The 21473-nt window shown below is 39.9% G+C and overlaps 2 protein-coding genes across 2 annotated transcripts in view; both read left to right on the plus strand.

The window, feature by feature from the left end:
• Nucleotides 1–592: 592 nt before the first annotated feature.
• The window catches only part of LOC135462989 (uncharacterized), a 92208-nt gene continuing 71327 nt past the window's right edge, over nt 593–21473 (plus strand). The window contains exons 1-2 of the mRNA XM_064740314.1: nt 593–696; nt 7566–8944. Coding sequence (XP_064596384.1) covers nt 593–696; nt 7566–8944 — 1483 coding nt within the window. The remainder of the gene's footprint in view (nt 697–7565; nt 8945–21473) is intronic.
• The window catches only part of LOC135462990 (potassium voltage-gated channel subfamily H member 7-like), a 244622-nt gene continuing 235087 nt past the window's right edge, over nt 11939–21473 (plus strand). The window contains exon 1 of the mRNA XM_064740315.1: nt 11939–12041. The gene's annotated coding sequence lies outside the window, so the exon portion shown is untranslated. The remainder of the gene's footprint in view (nt 12042–21473) is intronic.

Consider the following 21473-nt stretch of genomic DNA (forward strand, 5'->3'; position numbering starts at 1 on the left):
TATATCAGTCCGAAACACATCAGTCCATATAAAGAACCCCAATCCTTACAGAACACATGCAAAACTCTACTAAACGTTGTACGTGTGCAGAACATATCAGTTTACATGATCTAGACGCCTAACACATTGAATTGTCGCAATACAGATCACTAGGTCTGAAATAGCATGGTAAACGCTTTTCATGATGATTTCATTCATTCGGCTAAAATACCCCTTGCCCCTTTCCAATATCGATAAAAACTACTGAATCGCTTGTTTTCGCATGAATACGTCTTAATTTTATGTTTTAAACACGAAGCTTTTTGGTGGTTTGTGTTTGGGATTTGGCACTGCGATCACTGGCCTGGAAAGTCCTTTTTGGTTCACGGCTGGTATATGAATGTCTATTTTGACGCCTAGAATTAATCTCACTGAAGGTTGTTATTATAGTAGCCGTCGTCTTTTTTCTTATTAGAACTGAAACATCTGACTTCTCCCACTCCGAAGAAACAGACAGAGGTCCAACATTGGAAGAAGTAAAATGTTTGTTGCCATACAAAAATACTTAAAACAGAAAGTACAATTAAACGAGCCGTATACATCACTTCCCAAAATGAACAAGCTGGAATTCGATAATTCTGACAAACAGGTAAATGTTTTACTTCAGACTGAGCCAGACGAGCAGCAGATTTTATCCCAAGGTATGGACCCCGGATCGTGAGTTTGTGGAGTCTTACGTTGGCGGAAGACAACGCGTATTCCACCAATATGCCGTACAAGACTGTAGTCACGTGAGAATATTTGCTAGTTACTTGCTAAAGCTGGGTGTTTACCTCTTACACTCAAGTCTCCATTACATAAGAGAACAACTTGTTAAACATAGAATCAGTGGCCTCTGTTGCCTAGGGTCGGCGTGCCAGCGCAGCGCCATGACCCGGGAGCGTCTCACCTGACCGACGGCATTGGTCAAAGGCACGTGGATCTTTGTACTGCTTCAGCACGCTAATCCCTAGGCCACTGAAATCTCCACCAAGCTTCATCAGGTACTTGAAAAAAATCATGACTATCGAAGATGCAAGACCTGCATTTCAAAGGCGATCTCATTAGTCAAGGGCCATCGAGCCAAAGATCTAACTATTTAACCATCAGAGCCAGCGAGGTCGCCTGTCTTCCAACAAACATCAGATTTAAAAAAATGAACTAAGAACGGCATACCAACTTAACCAACCCACGCATGTCGCCAGAATCCGATTACACGGGCCCTTCAAGAATTTGTAGGCGGTTATCGCTCGCCTAAGTTGACGTAACCCTGGCTAGCTGACTAACCATACGTACGTTGGAGAGGGGCACCACGACGTAATGCAGTTCGCCTTAAAACCGTTCGAGTTGAATCAGGTTGTCTCGGTCTACGTGGCAAAGAAATCGAAATCGGTTTAAAGTGGTGGAAGATGAAGAGGAGCCTAGCAAAGTGCCCCTCAAGCGACGATATTCCCAACCGGATGTTACAGATTTGCCCTCGCGGTTTGATCCAATTTATGTCGGGTCATTTTGTGCACTAGAAAAGAAAAGCCATTGCCAAGATGGCGGAACTTTCCTGGAAGCTGTTTACAACTCCACTTTGGTCGATTGGTCTTGACTCCTTCTGTTAAGACACCAAACCCCTGGCAAATTAGGTCAGTTGCTTGGATTAAGTTTGCGCCTGCGCATTTACCAACATAAATTAAACATTTCTTTTGCTTGCCTAATTCCTCTTCCCAGAAAACACTGAAAGTATATATCATACGAAAGACGACTAAACAGTGGCCCGGGAATGGTTTGATTTATTTTTCTAGAGTTTTTTTTTCCAACCGAGTAAATAGATTTTGAAACATCAGATCCAATGGTGATCTGTAGTCACCCAGATGGTATCATAGACGGCACGGGCATATTTTTGGCTTGAAATAGCTTGTTTTGACGTTTATTCGGCAAATACACTGATAGATCTACATGTGTTTGTATTTTTAATGATGGAATCCAGCGGTCAGTGTGTTTTATGTGACGAAAACCTGAGGTGACGTCACTGGTCCCGATGTTGTAAAAATTCTCATGGTAGAACCCAGATATTAAAATACATTCTAGTGGCTTGAAAAATAAATCGATTAGTTTTTTTAATGGTCTTTCATCTGACATATATTTATGTATTTATTTGATTGGTATTTTATGCCGAAGTCAAAAGTACTTTACTTTTACGTCGGCAGCCAGCATCATCATTGGATGAAATTGGAGAGATCCTCCCACGTACGGCCGGAGAGGAAACCAGCATGCGCTGGACTTGAACTCACACCGACTCCATGCGTTCGAGGCTTCTGGATCATTTCGCCGTGCGGGGGTAATAAACACTCGGCCACGGAGGCCGTCATCTGACTTAAAATTCATATTATAGCGTCCTGTTTACCTTTAACCTAATACTTCACACAAACCTGACTGGATGTATAAGAAAAAAAATTCCTGAGTATATATGACCTCAAACAGCAAATAGAGAAATTTCCATAACACGATTGACACAATTTTTATGGGTGGTGAAAATCGTAGTTTACTATTATTCAAAGTTCAATAACCAAAATATTTTAGGGAAGTGGCAAGTTAATAGCTCACTTTTCCCCATGAGACATACACTCAACCAAACTATAAACGCGCAAAGCAATCTTATGTTGTTTTCTCTCAGAATTAAATAATGTGTTAACTCAACAATTAGGGTAGGTAGTCATTATCAATTGTAGCTTCAATTTCCACCAGATTTTCACATTTTAGGGCAATAATGAACACAGTTGCCGGTGTCGGTGATCACAGTTCACGTTCTTCCCGATGCTAACGATGTACAGAGTCGGTACTGAGTGCCGAGAACTGTGATTACAGACCATAACAGATCCTAACGTTGTTGCGTTACCACGTTATTTAGTACTTATAGAAAACGATATAAAATTGCTTGGTGCATTTATATATTTTTGGAGTATAGGTCTTAATGGTTGAAGATCAGCGGTCCCCAGCGAAATGCAAGTAATGCCAGCCAAAAATATGCCGTCAACAGATTCTTGCCACCATTACCCTGATAATAGCTTTTCTTAGAAAACCATGTTCCTCCTGTGAACTAAGGGCTTGTCAGCCTTACAGAAAAACACTATAAAGAAAACTATTTACCAGAAGAAAGGTCATTAAATACCTTCCAGGAAAATAGATTTTGAAGAATGAAATATAGTAATGTACGTGTGTCAAGTAGTAATAAGCTGAAGCCATATCATCGGTCCCAGTATGGTAAGAAAAGGCCACTGGAGAATGTAAAGCTCCAAATGCATTTTACTGTAGGTTGAAAAATATTCTAAAAAGATAAATCAAACTATTTCCATGGGCAACATTTAATGGTTTCTGTATCTACAAGCCTCTGTATCACTTTTGTCTTGTAGATTCTAGTATTAATTATGCAAATCAGTATCTCAGAGGTAAAGACACACACAAATAAAGCATTTAATCTAGCATAAAGGATCGTCTTAGACCTACATTTTATACAGTGATCTGTATGGTGAGTGAATCAAACAATGTTATAACCGTGTATGTAGGATACTGTCGATCGGTACGACATGACACACATGTTTAAAACAATAATACCATGCACAGGCTCTCCATTTCAGCGTACGTTGGCTTAGCCGATACATTTTACCTCACGCTTATCAGCTACCATTTTTTTCGTCTTTTAAGGCCTTACAGGATTCCGTTTGTCCAATAACCTTGTTCCACCTTGAGATATTGTTTAGAAGAGCATGAAGCACCAATCAAATACATAAACATAATGACCTCATTTTTTGACACAACTCACTACATATTCTGTTAGGGGCCTCTGTGGTCGAGGTGGTTCACGCACCAGCACTACACAGTGACATAGAAGCCTCTCACCAATGCGCTGTGGGTTCAAATCCAGCTCATGCTTTCTTCCTCTACGGCCCTACGCCCGTGTGGTCGTGGGTCCCTCATTCACACCAACCACCACTACCTCCCAGCTCTGTTCGGTTTCTTTCCACCATAATGTTGGCCGCTGTCGTATGAGTAAAATGTTCTTGACTGCGGCGTAAAACATCAGTTAAGTAAATAAATAAATAAATAAAATGGGTTCTCGGATGCATTTGGCCAAATGCACGAAACGCTTTATCATCGTCATTATCTCAAGAGATCATATGATGAGGCAGAGACGTTATTTGTAGAATTCATTCAGATGATGGAAAATAGAAGGAATCTGTTTTATCAGCCATGCTCATACGGTGCGGTTGTTCAACGCTAAAAATATATAAAACAGCGCATAGCCTGTTTACATACGACTTGTCAAATTCGATGAATCGATGCGACAAATCGCACCGTGTGAACTAGACTGAGCACTACATCGGCTCTGAGAACTGGCACCAAGCCATGTTTGAACGCTCAGCATCAAACGTGTAACAAGACTGACGTATTTATTTGATTAGAGTATTATGCCGAACTCAAGAATATTTCACTTATACGACAGTGGCCTGCATTATGGTGGGAGGAAGCCGGGCAGAGCCCAGGGGAAACTCACAATCATGCAGATATTTCCACGTACCGTGTGACATGTTCATTAACATTATGTCTGGTAAGCAATGAGATATTTTTCGTCCTTTTTTTCACACACTCTTTTCAAAATTATAGGGTATTAATTCCCTTTGTGTTCATCGCCCTACATCGAACATATTGTTTTTGAACGCCACAATTGCTCACATATATGACGGCGCAGGCAGTTTTAAATTTGAATGTCTGGAGTAAACCATCCATCTATAACAATTTAATGAGAACCCTTCCACTGTATTGCTGGGAAGCAATGGTCTCCGACGAACATTAGTTCACGCCAACGTGTGCACGAACCTCGTGGGTAGCTTACTCTCACCAAAGCCCCTGGAACTACAAGACCAAAATAAAAATAACAAAGCAAAATATGAACACACATGTGTTTCGTATTTAATAAAAAGTATGTCCGAATACTTCAGTGTAGAGACGTATATTTCAGTAACTTCGGGAAGAGAATCCCAATTTAACAAAATGTGGGCTATGTATCGGAATTAATTCGAAAACGTGTATAGAGACACATAATAACTTTATTTTTCCATGGTACCAAAAGATCTTCTGGTTGGTTGAGAATAAATTTAGCTCACCCCACCAAACCCCACAGACGTATTAGCGATATGTTTATTGCCGCTTGTAGAATTCATTGTTTAGCTTTCTCAAATCTTGTCGGGACTATCATGTTATCTAGAGCTGAAAAACGTGTAACACTGCCCATGTTCCGATAATGGCTCGTCACAGGTTTCATATCCGTCTATCTGATGGAGAAATTGAAAATAAACAGAAAGTATTTGTCTATCGCCGATCCTCTAAAAGGGGATTGTTGTAACGGTTCAAATGTGAGCCCGCTCGTTAATAGGGGTGTCGTTAGAGTGGCTTGCGTGGCGTCGTTAGGTTATTATTGATGCAGATGAGAGGAACAACATACAGCCGGATTTATTTCATATGCCAGTATTTAACCGATTTGTATAAGCATTGATCTGCAATTGACAGCGATGCATGTGTAGGACGTTTGAGAGCACATCTGACAGTCAACGACCATAGACTAAATATATATGTATGTGTCGATACACACATTCAAATACCAATAATTGCAAGGTCATTTCCCAAAACGGCGTTCAACACAAACCACAAAAGAATTGAGAGAGTATATAAAGTACGAATCTAGGAAAGAAACATGCAAAGCGAAGTATTAAACACTCTTCCGTGATGTTGGAAACAGGCAAGGCATGTTCTAGTTACGAGTAAACTCAGTAGAAAAAAACCGTGTACCATGCTAATATACAGAATGTCCACAGTCAAGATATGCACGTTAGTTGTGCTTTGATTGCTTTAATAAGACCATAACAAAAATTTGTCAAGTAACCTTGCCAGTAACTTGACAAAGGTCAGTGGTTTACTACGTGCACTCCGATTCCCTCCAATCAGAAACTTTGTATATGGGAAAACAAATCTTCAATATGGCGTCAAGCAACAATGAAATAAAAAATGAATAAGAAGAGAAATAACTATTAACCCATCATACACATGGCTAAGGCTGCAAAATGAGGCCATTTGCTGGGAAAACCTTTGATACTATTTTATAACATTGTTTTATTTTTTGCTTAATCAATTGCCTTAGGAAGTTCTGCAACAGTAACAATACTGACTACGGCCTTTCCAATAATTGCCCCAAGACTTCTTCGCCGTGGGGAGTCTGCGAGAGTCCCAGGGAGTCCCAGGGAGTCCCAAATAATAAGTAAACAGTTCCTAAACAAACGTTTACCAAAATCCACATCTTGTGGGCTGATTTAACGTTTTAGCAACACCATAAAGCCCCCTGCCAATTTAGGGATAGGATGGGAAAAGGCAATCGATGATCAAGTCTTTTATTTTATTTTTGCGTTGTATTAAAAAATAAGTTCCCGCTTACCCCCATAAAATGAATAAAAAAAAATGAAACAGCAGAAAAAGGAATGGAATATAAAGAACAATTGCGACGCCCTGCAAAACAATTGCAATATGAGACATGGTAATTTTCTCACTGAATTCCAAATCACCTACAGTTAAACTTACTGGCAATTAGTGAATCTCTTGCAGTCAAAATGTGAGAAGTTTTATGAGAGTATATTTCTTCGTTCATAAAATTTAGCACAGAACAGGTTTTGTTTTATTTCCAATTTAGATTGATTTAAATTCTTACAAAACATGTATGGCGGGCGCAAACCCTTGAAATATCATCTAGTATCGACTTCTGATAAATAGTATGAAGTAACAATTCCCACTGACGAACAAAATCACGCAGATTATACATAGGAATGGTAAAACCATATGTGCAAAGAGCTGTTGTTGGGAGAGTTACCAAACTAAGACAACAGATAAACTGGCATCGACCTACGAGCCCTTAAGCGAATGCTATGCTCTATTATCGCGTTGCTGTACTTATGGGCTCTGGTCAACACGATTAACTCATGCTATTGTGCAATATATCACGTTCTACTCCGCGCACCGTAGTTCTGCAGAGGATGTACGGAGTATGCGTGAATCAATATGCACATAATACTACGGCAGTACGGTAATCTAAGCTGCTACCCCACTGGGACGTTAGTCGTGGTTGATTAACACGTAGTGATCGTAGCCGGCATGGTGCAACTGTCGCTAGCGAGAAACTGACAGTTAACACGAAAAACAAGTTAACATCTGCTGTCTGATAACCAAGATATAGAAAAAGTACACGGTTGGTTCTGGATATTATCGTGCTTAAGCAAATCTGATACAGGCGGAAATAAAAGCGTATGACATTTTAACACTTAAAGTTTATTTTTTTACAGCATATATATTGATATTTATCTTTTACCTTCCAGCTTTGGTAGGTTTGGCTTAAAGTCGTAACAAACCCGATACAGTTTGGTGTTCCCGGTAACTTGGCGAGCTTTTATCAAAAACATTTTAGTTCTGCAAGGTCTCATCCTCCTTAACAAAACAGCCCCAAATTTGTGTTACAGGGAAGCTCTTCACGTCCTTAACAAAACAGCCCCCAATTTGAGTTACAGGGAAGCTCTTCACGTCCTTAACAAAACAGCCCCAAGTTTGTGTTACAGGGAAGATCTTTATGTCCTTAACAAAACAGCCCCACATTTGAGTTACAGGGAAGCTCTTCACGTTCTTAACAAAACAGCCCCAAGTTTGTGCTACAGGGAAGCTCTTCATGTCCATAACAAAACAGCCCCAAGTTTGTGTTACAGGGAAGCTCTTCACGTCCTTAACAAAACATGCCCAAGTTTGTGTTACAGGGAAGATCTTTATGTCCTTAACAAAACAGCCCCACATTTGAGTTACAGGGAAGCTCTTCACGTTCTTAACAAAACAGCCCCAAGTTTGTGCTACAGGGAAGCTCTTCATGTCCATAACAAAACAGCCCCAAGTTTGTGTTACAGGGAAGCTCTTCACGTCCTTAACAAAACATGCCCAAGTTTGTGTTACAGGGAAGCTCTTCACGTCCTTAACAAAACAGCCCCAAGTTTGTGTTACAGGGAAGCTCTTCACGTCCTTAACAAAACATGCCCAAGTTTGTGTTACAGGGAAGCTCTTCACGTCCTTAACAAAACAGCCCCAGGTTTGTGTTACAGGGAAGCTCTTCACGTCCTTAACAAAACTGCACCAAGTTTGTGCTACAGGGAAGCTCTTCACGTCCTTAACAAAACATGCCCAAGTTTGTGTTACAGGGAAGCTCTTCACGTCCTTAACAAAACAGCCCCAAGTTTGTGCTACAGGCAAGCTCTTCATGCCCTTAACAAAACAGCACCAAGTTTGTGTTACAAGAAAGCTCTTCCTGTCCTTAACAAAACAGCCCCAAGTTTGTGTTACAAGAAATCTTTTCATATCCTTAACAAAACAGCCCCAAGTTTATGTAACAGGGAAGCTCTTCACGTCCTGAACAAAACAGCACCATGTTTGTGTTACATGGAAGCTCTTCATGTCCTTAACAAAACAGGCCCAAGTTTGTTTTACAAGAAAGACTTTCATGTCCATAACAAAACAGCCCCAAGTTTGTGTTACAGAGAAGCTCTTCATGCCCTTAACAAAACATGCCCAAGTTTGGGTTACAGGAAATCTCTTCACGTTCTTAGCAAAACATTCTCAAGTTTGTGTTACAAGAAAGCTCTTCATATCTTTAACAAAACACTCCCAAGTTTGTGCTACAAGGAAACTCTTCTTGTCTTTAACAAAACAGCCCCAAGTTTGTGTTACAGGGAAGCTCTTCATGTCCTCAACAAAGCAACCCCAATTTTGTGTTATAGGAATGCTCTTCATTTCCACAACAAAACTCTCCCAAGTTTGTGTAACAAGAAAGCTCTCATCCTCCTTAACAAAACGCTCCCAAGTCTGTGTTACATGAAAGCCTTTATCCTCGTTTATAATATTTATAAACGTATATATATATGACATATATTTATCATATATTTATATGACTCTAGGCGACGCATCTTGTCTCCAATCTGTGTACTTCATTGTCCTTTCACTTGGTACACATCATACTTCACGTCACAGGTATTTGTGCTCAAGCAGATTGTTTTTTACCCCGCACGTTCTATCTTGTTCATCTGTCTGCCCACTTAGCGTTCTTATGCATTCTCACTCACTCCCTGAGAATCTAGGACGCGTTAGCACTAAATACTTTAAGTCATTTATTTTAATATCCTTGAGTACGGCGTAAAACATCAATCAAATAATTAAATAAATAATTAGATAAATAAGCAATAGCGTGGCTATTAACAATTTGTGGCTTGATATAGTATCGGGTGAAACAATACTCCGCGTGATTCCAGTTTCGAGCTACATGTGGTTATGTTTCGGCTTTATCAGCAATATTGCAAGTTCAGTGACCCAGCAATTCTTGTGCTATGCATAACTGAACATAACATAACATATGTTTATCGCACAAATTATCCATTCTGAGTGGTTTATGTGCTCGCCTCAAGTCGGGAAAACCTTGAAGTTCATTAGCGGCACAAATTGTCCCATCACATTGTCCTCAGAATGCTTTTGATTGAGTTCATGCGCGGAGTCAATCATCTTTGATAAAGCTCAGAAAATATCTTCCTTTGAGATGATCTAAGACAGGCTATTTACATATAAACAGGTAGGCAGCTGCCAACACGCCAATCGTTCTTCAGAGCCAACACCTCACCTTGTGGTTCCCCCATCGATCCTAGAACCGATTCCTCTTTTCTATCCTCCTGTTTTTTTTTCTCGATGGGTGGCACACAGACCAATATCGATGTCTCCGAAGGTGCTGCTAAGTGGCGACTCGAGCGACAAAAGCCTAGCTATCGATCGGTGGACATCAAACACTTCACCGCTTAACTGGGCGTAGGTAAAAACAAGACTTCATGTGGTTTTACCTTGGGTCGGACACGGCTTGGACAACTTCAATAGTGCAGCAAACGGGCTAGAGGTTAGTGTAACTGTTCATAGGCGACGTTGAAAACCGCAGGATACGATATTGTTCCAGGCATCCTGAGGATACGGAATGCGTTACTGATGAAAATCTAGATGCAAAGTGAAGACTTCCAAGTAAGATAAACTTTAAATTGCACGTACCTCTCAGTAATGTTTTGTTAATTCGTCAATTTTTTCACGATGATTGCTTCAAACCTGTAAGATACAGACATTTCAAACACTGTCTTCAAAAGTCAATTTCCATCGAGATGCAGTTACGTGACAGAATGGTTCAGTTTTTTTGCCTTTCAATTGCTTTGTTACTCGAGACGCGGATTCAGTGGAAATTTCGGACATAGAATTTTCCTTCTTTTCATCGTCCACAGTTGACGAGGCCTTGGTGGATCTAATAGGTAGAGGGTATTCCTCTCTGTGGGCGTCGGAGACTACCTGACTTCCACCAACATCTATGTATTTATTCACCTATTTCATTGGTGATTTACGCCGCACTCAAAAATACTTCTCTTGTACGAAGCCTACCAGCATTATGGTTAGAAAACAATCCTGGGGAAACCCACGACCACTTTCAGGTAGATCGCAGGCCTCCACACATACATCTACAGTCGGAGAAAAATCCTGCAAGAGCTGGACTTGAACTCACAGCGATCGCATTAGTGAGAGGCGACTGGGTCGTCATGCTGATCTGGCACGGTAACCACAATGTTCCAGAGGCCCAACAGTAGGCCTACATATGTAGAAGTTAAACAGTATAACTGGTGACATGCCGGTTAGGTATGGCCTTAAACAAAAACCATCCAGAAAAATAATACAAACATTTTTTTGGGAGTGCAGTTCGCTAATCAGACACTGTATGCTCAGAGAAGTTTTTAACTTCAGTGTTTCCTTGGGTTACTCTTCTTTATAAAATATCGCTTTGGCTACATATGCAGAGGCAGGTGTTTACCTTCATACAGACCATTATATTACGAAATATTCCTCATCTACAAGCATTGCCTAAGAACTAGTTTCCATGTTAACGGACTTGTGTGAACCGGTCACGATCTTAAGACTAAACTCGTCAACATAACAGAGAAAGAGGGATAGAGAGAGGGAGAACCTGATCATCCGCAAACGCGAATCGCTTTAGGTATTAGGCCCTGCATGCACGAGAGCTTGTCATCCAACCCAACTCAATCCAGCCATTATGATAGGTCCTAAGTACTCGTATACGCCAGATAACAGAGCGACTCCACTGGAGTCATACTCCAGTCGCTAGGATGCTGGTTATTCCAAAAATGATATCGCGACTTTGGCTTAAAGTTGATCGCACGAACGTGTCCTGTCTATATAATATATTTTATTGACTGATTTCACCAACGGCGAATCAAACACATACACTTCAACATGTGTAAATAAAGCGTTTTTTGTGGGATGTATTTTCCTATTTATTTCTTGGAGAGTTTGGAGTAAAATTAAAATTAGATTTGAGATGAAATTTACAAATGGTTTGAATTCGCACCCTGCAGAAGAGGTGCCATTTCAGACAGTTGCTTCGCACGATCCGGTTGAACTGGCAGTTGTGCATTTTTAACAAATGGCACTTGAACAACAAAATCAGTTCGGAAATAAGACACTAAATATATATTGGTTTTTATAATCTATACAACGACTAAAATAAGCTTTTCACACAAATAATATCACGAAGAATATAATGCCCAAGCTGTTGCTCCTTTGCTAACTTATTGATCTTGTTTTCTCTTTTTTTAAGACTTCGACTACCAGAGATAACGGTTGTTTTGCTTACTGGTTGTACGATCTATTACAAAGCTAACCTGTGTTTGAGAAGACTTCATGATTTATTCGTGGGTATAACTCCTTACCCAGGAACCAAAGGGATTATCTGAGGACTACTGACTTATCAGTGCGTGTGTGTGTCGTGGATTACAGCAGATTATAACAGATTATACCTGCCTGATACGGCACTGTGTCATTCCACATTTGGATTTACCATTGGATTCAAATTTCAAATACAGCTGAAGGTAAGTTTATGCTAATATTTGTTTCGCAAATATCAAGCGCGTTCATCCTACATCTTATATTTTGGTCGAATTTTACACGTTTACCGCTAGTGTTCCTTGGAAGAATTCTTAGTGTAAAAGGCTGTGATACAGACATAGCAAACGTCTTGCTGGCGCTATGTTACCGAATTTTATAACAAGATATGTTTTTAAAATTCTACTCTACTTTCACTTTTTTCTTTTATATCACTGCGACTGCATCTTGTGTTAGAACTGGGATGTCATAATCTGGTCGACCCACTGAACAGTTTATTTAAATTAAAAAACAAAGTAACTCCGTAGAAATTTTCCTGAGGATGACCTAATTTAGGTCTAAATATTGAGATAGTCAACATGAATTCCCGCGAAGTTAGTTTGCTAATTTACTGGTGTGGGCTGCCAAAGTATCGAACAAAAGTGGAAAAGATGTCCTATTGATGAGATGATGACCTGTGTGATGTTATCAAAGCGATTTTCTACTACTTTTTTTCATAGTTTTCATGTCACTCGTTTTGGACTGGTTTTCATTTTGTGCCATCTTATCGCGAATGACATCATTATGGCGATCATATGCGATTGCTTTACTTACCACCGCATTTTGGTATCCGTTAGGAACAAATTCAGCAAATGACATTGAGTCGAGATAGACCAAATACGAACGACAAATCTGAGTATCTTACAACTCATTTCCCAACAAACGCAATGTGAAGAAAACGTCATTGAAAATTCATCATACACTGAGCCAAGCCTCACCTAGGCCACAAAGCACAGCCATTGTATTAGGTACATCAGCAATCTGTAAGTGACACTGTAAACAGGCAGGTTCTGAGCTGGCATCTACATGCTCAGTTAGGTGTTGGAATTCTAAATTTGTCGTCATTAACATAATAAATGCGGAATTAAAACACTTCTGTTTGCAATCACATTACATATTTGGTTTTCAAAGCCAGAATTAAAACTTATAGACAAAACATTATATTTGTGAAATTAACACCCCACAGCCCGCATTAACAGAGGCAATAACCTTCTCTTTATGAAGAACAGTAATATTTTGAAATCGGTGTCAGCACTGTAATGATGGTTAATACTAGAGTGGGATTAAGTCGGAGAAAACTTGTTAAAGCAAAGCAGCACTAACGTTCTAAAGTAGTTCACATTAACATTTTGGGATACACATTAGCATTCTGACGTCGGCATTGGCATTCTGACGTCGGCATTAGCATTCTGACGTCGGCATTGGCATTCTGACGTCGGCATTAGCATTCTGACGTCGGCATTAGCATTCTGACGTCGGCATTAGCATTCTGACGTCGGCATTGGCATACTGACGTCGGCATTGGCATTCTGACGTCGTCATTGGCATTCTGACGTCGGCATTGGCATTTTGACGTCGGCATTGGCATTCTGACGTCGGCATTAGCATTCTGACGTCGGCATTAATATTTCACACATGAAGACTTTATTATTTTTGGGTTCGTCTTTTGTATGCAAATTCAGTTATTAAATCTTGGATTGTATTTGTACCTTCTTGCTCAGTTCTACAGCCTTTCTTCTACCGCTCCTCACGCCCATACTTACAATACTTTCTCGTCGGTCGCGGATCGGAAATCGTTTTACAAAATGGCCACTTGATGGACTGAGCTTCGATTAGTTGTCATCTGGTTTCTGTTGGTCTACTCTCTCACAATACCGCCTTTTTTGACACTTCTGTCAAGCTTTTCTCTTTGTCCCTTGTGTTTGTGTCGACAAGCACTTCGGCTCGACGGACTAGACTGTGGCTTGCCAGTAACTTCACACTCGTACGAGGCGTTTTCGAGTAATACATTCTGACTAAAACGAAAGGATGGCCTTAGTCAACTATGGCAAATGTCAGCTTTAATTTACTCGAGCGTCATGTATATGGCAAACTTCGGCAAACTTTGAACGTAATCTGGCATGAGGTTTGTAAAGTGTTTATTAAGCGTCTCGATCGTTTGATCTACATGTCATTGATGCCAGTCTACAGTCGTTACCGTGAAAGGAAAACGTTTCGGTCGCAGAATACTGCCTGGACCAAAGCACGCCCACTGATATTCTCTAACAGGTGTTCCTTGTGCGTGTAAGTTGGCGGTCCGTAGTATCGTGTTGTAGCATATGCCACACTTTGAACTTTTGAGGTCAGCAGAAATGGCACAAATTTTAGTCACCAAAGATGTGCTCCATCAATGACAACCAAACAACTTGCTACAGAGGTGTCGATATACTAGTGTCACTTCATGTAATCATTCTTTTACATCACATTCCAGAATTCTTTCCTTGGGCGATGGCGGTCTGTTTTACTTGGTGGGGTTAAACCTGACCTGCTACTGTCACCAAGGCCCTGTGGAATATAGAATTTGTCCGCGCAAGGCCGATTGTGAAACCACAACTTGTGTGCCATTGGTAGGCAAGCGTCTTAAACTCTCGGACACGAACAGCTTCCTGTTCGTTATAATCACAAAGGCATACAAACACGCTGAATACAGATCGGAGTTTTCGACAAGACACTTGTTCTTTGAACTTTGATTATTTGCTTCATGGTTTTGTTTTCCCACCCTCGGAAAAATCGATGTTTCTCAGACATTGCGCGTGGATTATTCTTCGTATCTGGTTGGGCCAAGGGAATCAATATAGGTCAATAATATAGACTGCTTTCGGACTCTATTAACAACTCTGAGATATTGTTTCTCAAGGACAGGCTGTCCGGAAGCCTATTTCGATAAGCGTTAAAAGTTCAATTCTTAGAATAACATGTGCATAAACGGCCATCTTCTCCTGACTGAAATGAAAGTTTGCGAATGCAATAAGCATGACGAAGAAAGTGAGAAAACTTTGAGGTTCAAACCGATGTTGTGACAAACAGTTTATCTCATGTAACCACAGCCCCAGTGTTATAAAAGTGATCTAAACATTTCGATTGGAAACAAATACTTGTGGTTCTACGCTGAAGTTCCCCAAAATACTGTTAACAAAGACATTAGCGCCGGGTTATCATTTGGATGGGAAATGTTGAAATGTGAGAAAGAAAAAGAAGAACTGATCAGTTTTTATGATGGTAATGCATAATGTAAAATATCGCACTACTTCCGTCTATACACGCTTCTGAAGAGTTGTTGTATTTTACATGATAAACGAACAATACAGAAAAACTATTTGCAGAAAACTTGTACGACCAGTATAATTATTTAATTGTTTGCTATAATTATTGGGCCTTTTATGCGAATATAGATCGAAATCATCCACGTTGATCCATGTTTGCTAAGAGATCTTCGATCATTTCCCCTTCGGTTTTGTTTCTATACTCTCTAACAGATGCATTTTTCACAGTTATATGGCTGGTGGAGTCATTAACCCCTTCCCAGGCACAGTTATATGGCTGGTGGAGTCATTAACCCTTTCCGCGGCACAGCACTGTAAACATTCAATCAACATTCGACTGTTCGCGGAATCCGTTAACAGGATGGTGTTGTTGTCTCCTCAATGGCATGTTGACCTATTCCACACGTTGAAAAAATGAGTGAAAGACTTAGGAACTACACGTGCAAGTCTTATCTTAAAACACAAATAAAAGTTTGTGATTGCATGAGGACATTATGTGGAACATATACAAACCCATGGTGAGAAAACAAGGTGAGAAAACAAGGTGAGAAAACAAGGAATAATGCATGGAATCATAACAAATGAAGTGGAAACACCCTTTATACCCCTCTATATGTCGATATATTCCCTTTAGCCAGTGATATTATATCTTCAGATCAGAGATTCATCTTTGTTCCACAGGACAGAATGATTTCGCTTGTAAACAGCCCCGGGATGTTTTCGTTGTAGATCTAACACTGTTTGCATAGATATTAAATCTTTGTTGTTATCTGAGTGTGAATTCTTGAAATTAGTTGAAGGCAAGAAAAAAAATATAAACTTTATGTACTGACACAGTTCAATCAATTCGCACTATTTGAATTATTTTTATTTGAAGCAACTCTTGATATATTTCACATTAGAAATGATATATAAAAAATGGAGTCTCCTTTGTCAGCAAAGCACCCTATCAGCACAAAAGACAATTGCTTGTTGTAATTACCAGTCCATGTTTGCAAGCAGAATATGGATTGAAATCATCAGCAAGACTCGTGTTTGTCGAGTGGCCTTCGATTATTTGCTGGAGACTTTTTTTCTGCAAACTGTACACATCCATTTTTCACTGCTATCGTGGATCGAATCCCCCTCTGGCATGTGGGCCAAAATCGATCTATCCTTGTAAACAAAGCGGTTAACGATATACTCTTTTTTTGTACAAGAACTAACCCAAGTTATTGGCCGAAATAACATTTCGATATTCGTCGAATTCTTAACTTACTCTCAAATCCAAGCGGAAACATATGGTACGTAAAACTTTGTAAACACTGCAAAACTTCTTGCAAAGACGTCCATACTTTTATATTATTTGGTCTACTAATTGTTTTGAATGTTGCAATACAAGAGTTCTTAATTGTGCAAAGGCAGTGATTAAAGATATCAATACCTCGTTCTCATTTCAGTTTTAAAATGATAAAAGAAAACGAAATTTGATGATCATAGCAAACATATTTGTATCCAATGCAAGCCAATCAAAAGAGAAGGCTCAGGGGGTTCAAGACGGGCAGATCTATTCATGTATTCGATTAATTTTTGCCATTCTGCAATAATAATGCAATAATAATGCAGAAACTGCCCCTGGAGAATTTAACACGCCTTTAAGTCATTTTCAGCTTTTCGAGTTGGCTGTGTCCAGTGATGGACGACGGGCGACTTCGACCTCTGTCCAGTTTTTGACCCTGTTGGATTGTTTCCAGCTTTGTATCCTAATCCGTGTTCTTCCCTTTGCTAACATAGAACTCCATTCTTTTGGGTCTGCTGTCCCCAAACGTGTCAAAGCCGCACGGTACAACTACTTCTTTACTTCTCAACTAACTTTAAGCTGATATAAGCTAAGTATTTGTGAACAATGAATACAATAATATCACAATTGACACGTATATTACTGTCGCATCGACACCAGTCGAACGTCTTCTAGCGCCATTTGAGGTGGGAGGGGGGGGGGGGGAGAGAGAAGTTTGTGAATAAAACCAAGGAGACGTACAATAATAAAGAGGCGATAGGCAAATTATTCTATTGTTTTATATTTAATCCTTATTTTGTTGATTAACAGAAGCACTAAGAGTGAAAAATAAAGAAATTATCTTCAGTTCGGCACGAGCAGCCGAGTGCAGCGTAGCAACGCAGTCTGATGATTAGGAAATGAAATTGTGCAACGTTCGGAAGCAACACGAGTGTTGATTGCGACGGCAGGGAATGTCATGGATAAAATGGTGGTATAAATTCATAATAGCATCAAGATCAAGGAAATCCTGTTTGCTATGGGTACAGCCTTGCCACTTCGAGGAGGGCACATCCAACTGAGCACGGCTGTTTAAATGTGTGTTAAACGTTAAGTCCGGCTTAATTCATATTAGCAGTTTTCTTCTTATACAAAACTAATGGGATTATATGTTAATACCCAGTACAACTTTGAACAACCGGGTCCAGAACACCATTTCACGTTAGTGAATGTAACGATTCAAAGCGGTTAATATGGAAGCTAAGCTGGGAACATGACCAGCGATCTCAGGGGTATTTAACTGCTGCATGACGACTGAAGATAAAACAAATGACTCTGATCTGAAATGTGTCTAAATATTTTTTACGATGGTGCAAGGTCTAAGGCTTCGCGATTGAGAGTGAAAACGAAGTACACCGATCAGACAGTCATGCACTGGGTCATCAGGTGTAATCGTGTGTTACGACAGAATCTGTATGGACAGCATCACTATTACCTGTATCACTAAAACATTGTTTGCAGGCAAACACAGCCTAATAAAGCTTTTAAAGGCAAGCTTAAGTTTCTTGACTGTGCCCAAAGGAATTTGTAATCGACACGCGAGACGTGTGCGACATCGAAATCTTCCTGCCTTTATTCCACGTTTGACGTTGCAGGGTATATCTGAAGGGGACTCTAAGAGGCACGCGGACTCAGTCTGTGTGCATGTGATATCGTTATCCGTTGGAGTTAGCCTTTTTGGTATTCACGTAAAACAAACAAATCGAGTAAACATCAGTTGTCGTTTGACTGTTAAAAAAAAAGGCAGCCCGGCAACACGGCTTTGCGAATCAACGTTTTCATATATCCAATCAACTTAAGTGACAGCTGTTTAATTTGCTTAAGTGGGAAACTTGCTTCACCAAACAGCCTTTGGCATGAAGACTGGGAGAGATCGATGTCAATGTGACCGAAGTCTAAACACAAATTATGTTTTATTTATTTACTTATTTTTTTGTCGGTGACAGACCTGAATAAATGTGTCTGCGAGGGGAACGAATTCCATTTAATCATTTGTCAGAAGAGATTTAGTATTTCACGACTCATTTTCTTATATACAGGTACACCCGGTCAGGGAATGTAATCAAGGAACTCACACGCACCATAAGATCTGAGATCTGTTTTATTCCTTCCAGTATATACTGCACTCAGTATGCCAGAACTGTGTGCTAACAAGTAGGATTTCATTCAGCAGGAAACCTGCGGATAGTCGTGGGTTTCCCCGGGCTCTGCCCGGTTTCCACCCACCATAATGCTGGCCACCGTCGTATTCTTATTCTTGGAAATATTATTGGGTACGGCGTAAAACACCAATGAAATGAATAAATAAATCATTCAGCAGGAAGTAAGTCTGACATCGTATTATATTATTTGTTGGTGAATAAAGGAGACCATCACGGCACAATTAGAACGAATGTAGCTCGCGCATCGAGAAAAAAATGCGTTTTCTTCAAATTTTGGACAGGTGAAATAAAGGAAAAATGAAGTAAGTGTCGGTAGACAGACCACTTAAATTTCTTTAAAATTTTAATTATTGAATTAAATACGGCCAAAAGTTTGAAGTTTATTGTGGGCTTTAATATTTTGTTATCAGTTTGATCACAGTGTTTTTTCTCTAAAACATATGATTGAATACAGGAAAACGTAACTCAAAGAAACCTCAGAAGCACTAGTACTTTTTCCACCGTCGAGTCTATAAATAGTAAAAATAAGCACTAACGTATCTCTTTACTCAGTGCGCCGTTTTGCTGATTTCGAGGTCTCCACCACGTCGTTACATAAGCCTATCGATTTCATTCAAACGTAAATACTGCCATACTATGGACTATACCGTCACAACAGCAATGTAGCAGCCATACCAGTGTGATTCGTCGATCGATGCCATTACATGTCCTACTAAACTAAGCGGCATGTGTTTAAAATGCTTAGGTGAACGTTTTGTCTTGGTGCACAGTGCCCCGATGAAGTTGACGCAAGCAAAGAAGTTTCATTTCTTTACCTTTGTGTCGATGTGAGTGAATGGTAACATGTAATTCATACCACCAAAAACAGTTGCCATCTGTCCACCAATAAGACATTTGCAGCTATAAAATATATCGTTTAAGAACACAACCGACAAATGTAAGATATCATTCAATTTTCTTAGAAAACCTTTAAAACGTTTTTCTGATAAATTAAAATTTGAAACGATATTAGTCTTTACTTCAAGACGCTAAAAACTAAATGTTATGCTCCAACAGATTTGAGAAAATTCATCAGTACCAAAAAACCAAACATTTTGACGAAATTTTAAGTGTTGACTGAAGTCAGAATTGACTTCCTTGAATCGTCCCCAGTTGCTGACATTTAGCATTCACAACTGCAATCGTCCCCAGTTGCTGACATTTAGCATTCACAACTGCAATCGTCCCAAGTTGCTGACATTTAGCATTCACAACTGCAATCGTCCCAAAATGCTGACATTTAGCATTCACAACTGCAATCGTCTCAGGTGCTGCATTTAGCATTCACAACTGCAATTGTCCCAAGTTGTTGACATTTAGCATTCACAACTGCAATCGTCTCAGGGTGCTACATTTAGCATTCACAACTGCAATTGTCCCAAGTTGTTGACATTTAGCATTCACAACTGCAATCGTCCCAAGTTGCTGACATTTAGCATTCACAACTGCAATCGTCTCAGGGTGCTGCATTTAGCATTCACAACTGCAATCGTCCCAAGTTGCTGACATTTAGCATTCACAACTGCCATAGCACTGCAAATCACCCACAAAACAATGATAATTACAGTCTTACGACACACTGACAATATATGATCACGTGATGGCCACACAGTCGTCTGGAAGAAAAGCCGTTTGATTTTACACCACATTTTACACCACATTTTCAACACGTATACTGTCTTCTAGAAAGGGGAACAAAAGTCCTTGTAAACATCCTGGCGATGTGAGAGGGTTTGTCAGCATAACTCTCTGCGTTGAACTGGGAGATGTGCACGGGTTTGTCAGCATAACTGTCTGCCTTGACCGGGAGATGTGCACTGGTTTGTCAACATAACTGTCTGTGTTGACCCGGGAGATATTTTGGATTTACTTTTCTTTTGAAAAAGTTATCCCGACTTTTTCAGTAATGCATAATTACTATCCACAAATGGACTGACATTTTCAAACTAGCTCGTGTGAAATAAACATAATTTACTAATATGTTTTACAGGAATATTATTGGTAAATGCTAGAAATGTGCAGGAAAACAATTGGAAGCTGCCTTGTCAGGAGTTTACCTTATCTTCACCATTGTTCCTTGACAGGTCACATAAGTTTGTCCTGATCCGTTCCACTTCCTGTACGATAATAGTGCTGGCTTCATGTTTACAGTGCTGCCTGCATGCTTATAGTGCGCCAGTACCGAGAACATGTGACACTCAACCTGTCATACTCTAACTGAGCCACCCAACTTATGACCTACTAACCTACAATGGGAGACGTGACAACTGTCAAAAATGTGTAAGGTACAGGCCTACTCATCAAAAGAAGCATGGTTTGGGTTTGGTGTGAAATAATAAATATAATTAAAATGTCAGACAAAGATTACATGACAGTCATCATGCATTTGTCCGTGTAACATATAAGAGGGTAAGTCATCAGGCATTTGTCCGTGTAACATTTAACAGGGTAAGTCATCAGGCATTTGTCCGTGTAACATATAAGAGGGTAAGACATCAGGCATTTGTCTGTGTAACATATAAGAGGGTAAGTGATCAGGCTTTTGCCCGTGTAACATACAAGAGGGTAAGTCATCAGGCATTTGTCCGTGTAACATATAAGAGGATAAATTTTGTCGCGTTTGGTTGATTTAGCCACAAATAAGTTACTTCGTTATAGAATGAAAGTGTGTCCCATCGGCTGGTTGCACTGCAATTTAGATGTATTTCTGCCATTCGGAAGGCGTGCCAGAACAGCAGTCCTTTGGATATTTCGCACTGAAACGAGTCTGTTGCTTAA

The sequence above is a fragment of the Liolophura sinensis genome, chromosome 2 (assembly GCF_032854445.1).
Source record: "Liolophura sinensis isolate JHLJ2023 chromosome 2, CUHK_Ljap_v2, whole genome shotgun sequence".
Lineage (NCBI taxonomy): Eukaryota > Metazoa > Mollusca > Polyplacophora > Chitonida > Chitonidae > Liolophura > Liolophura sinensis.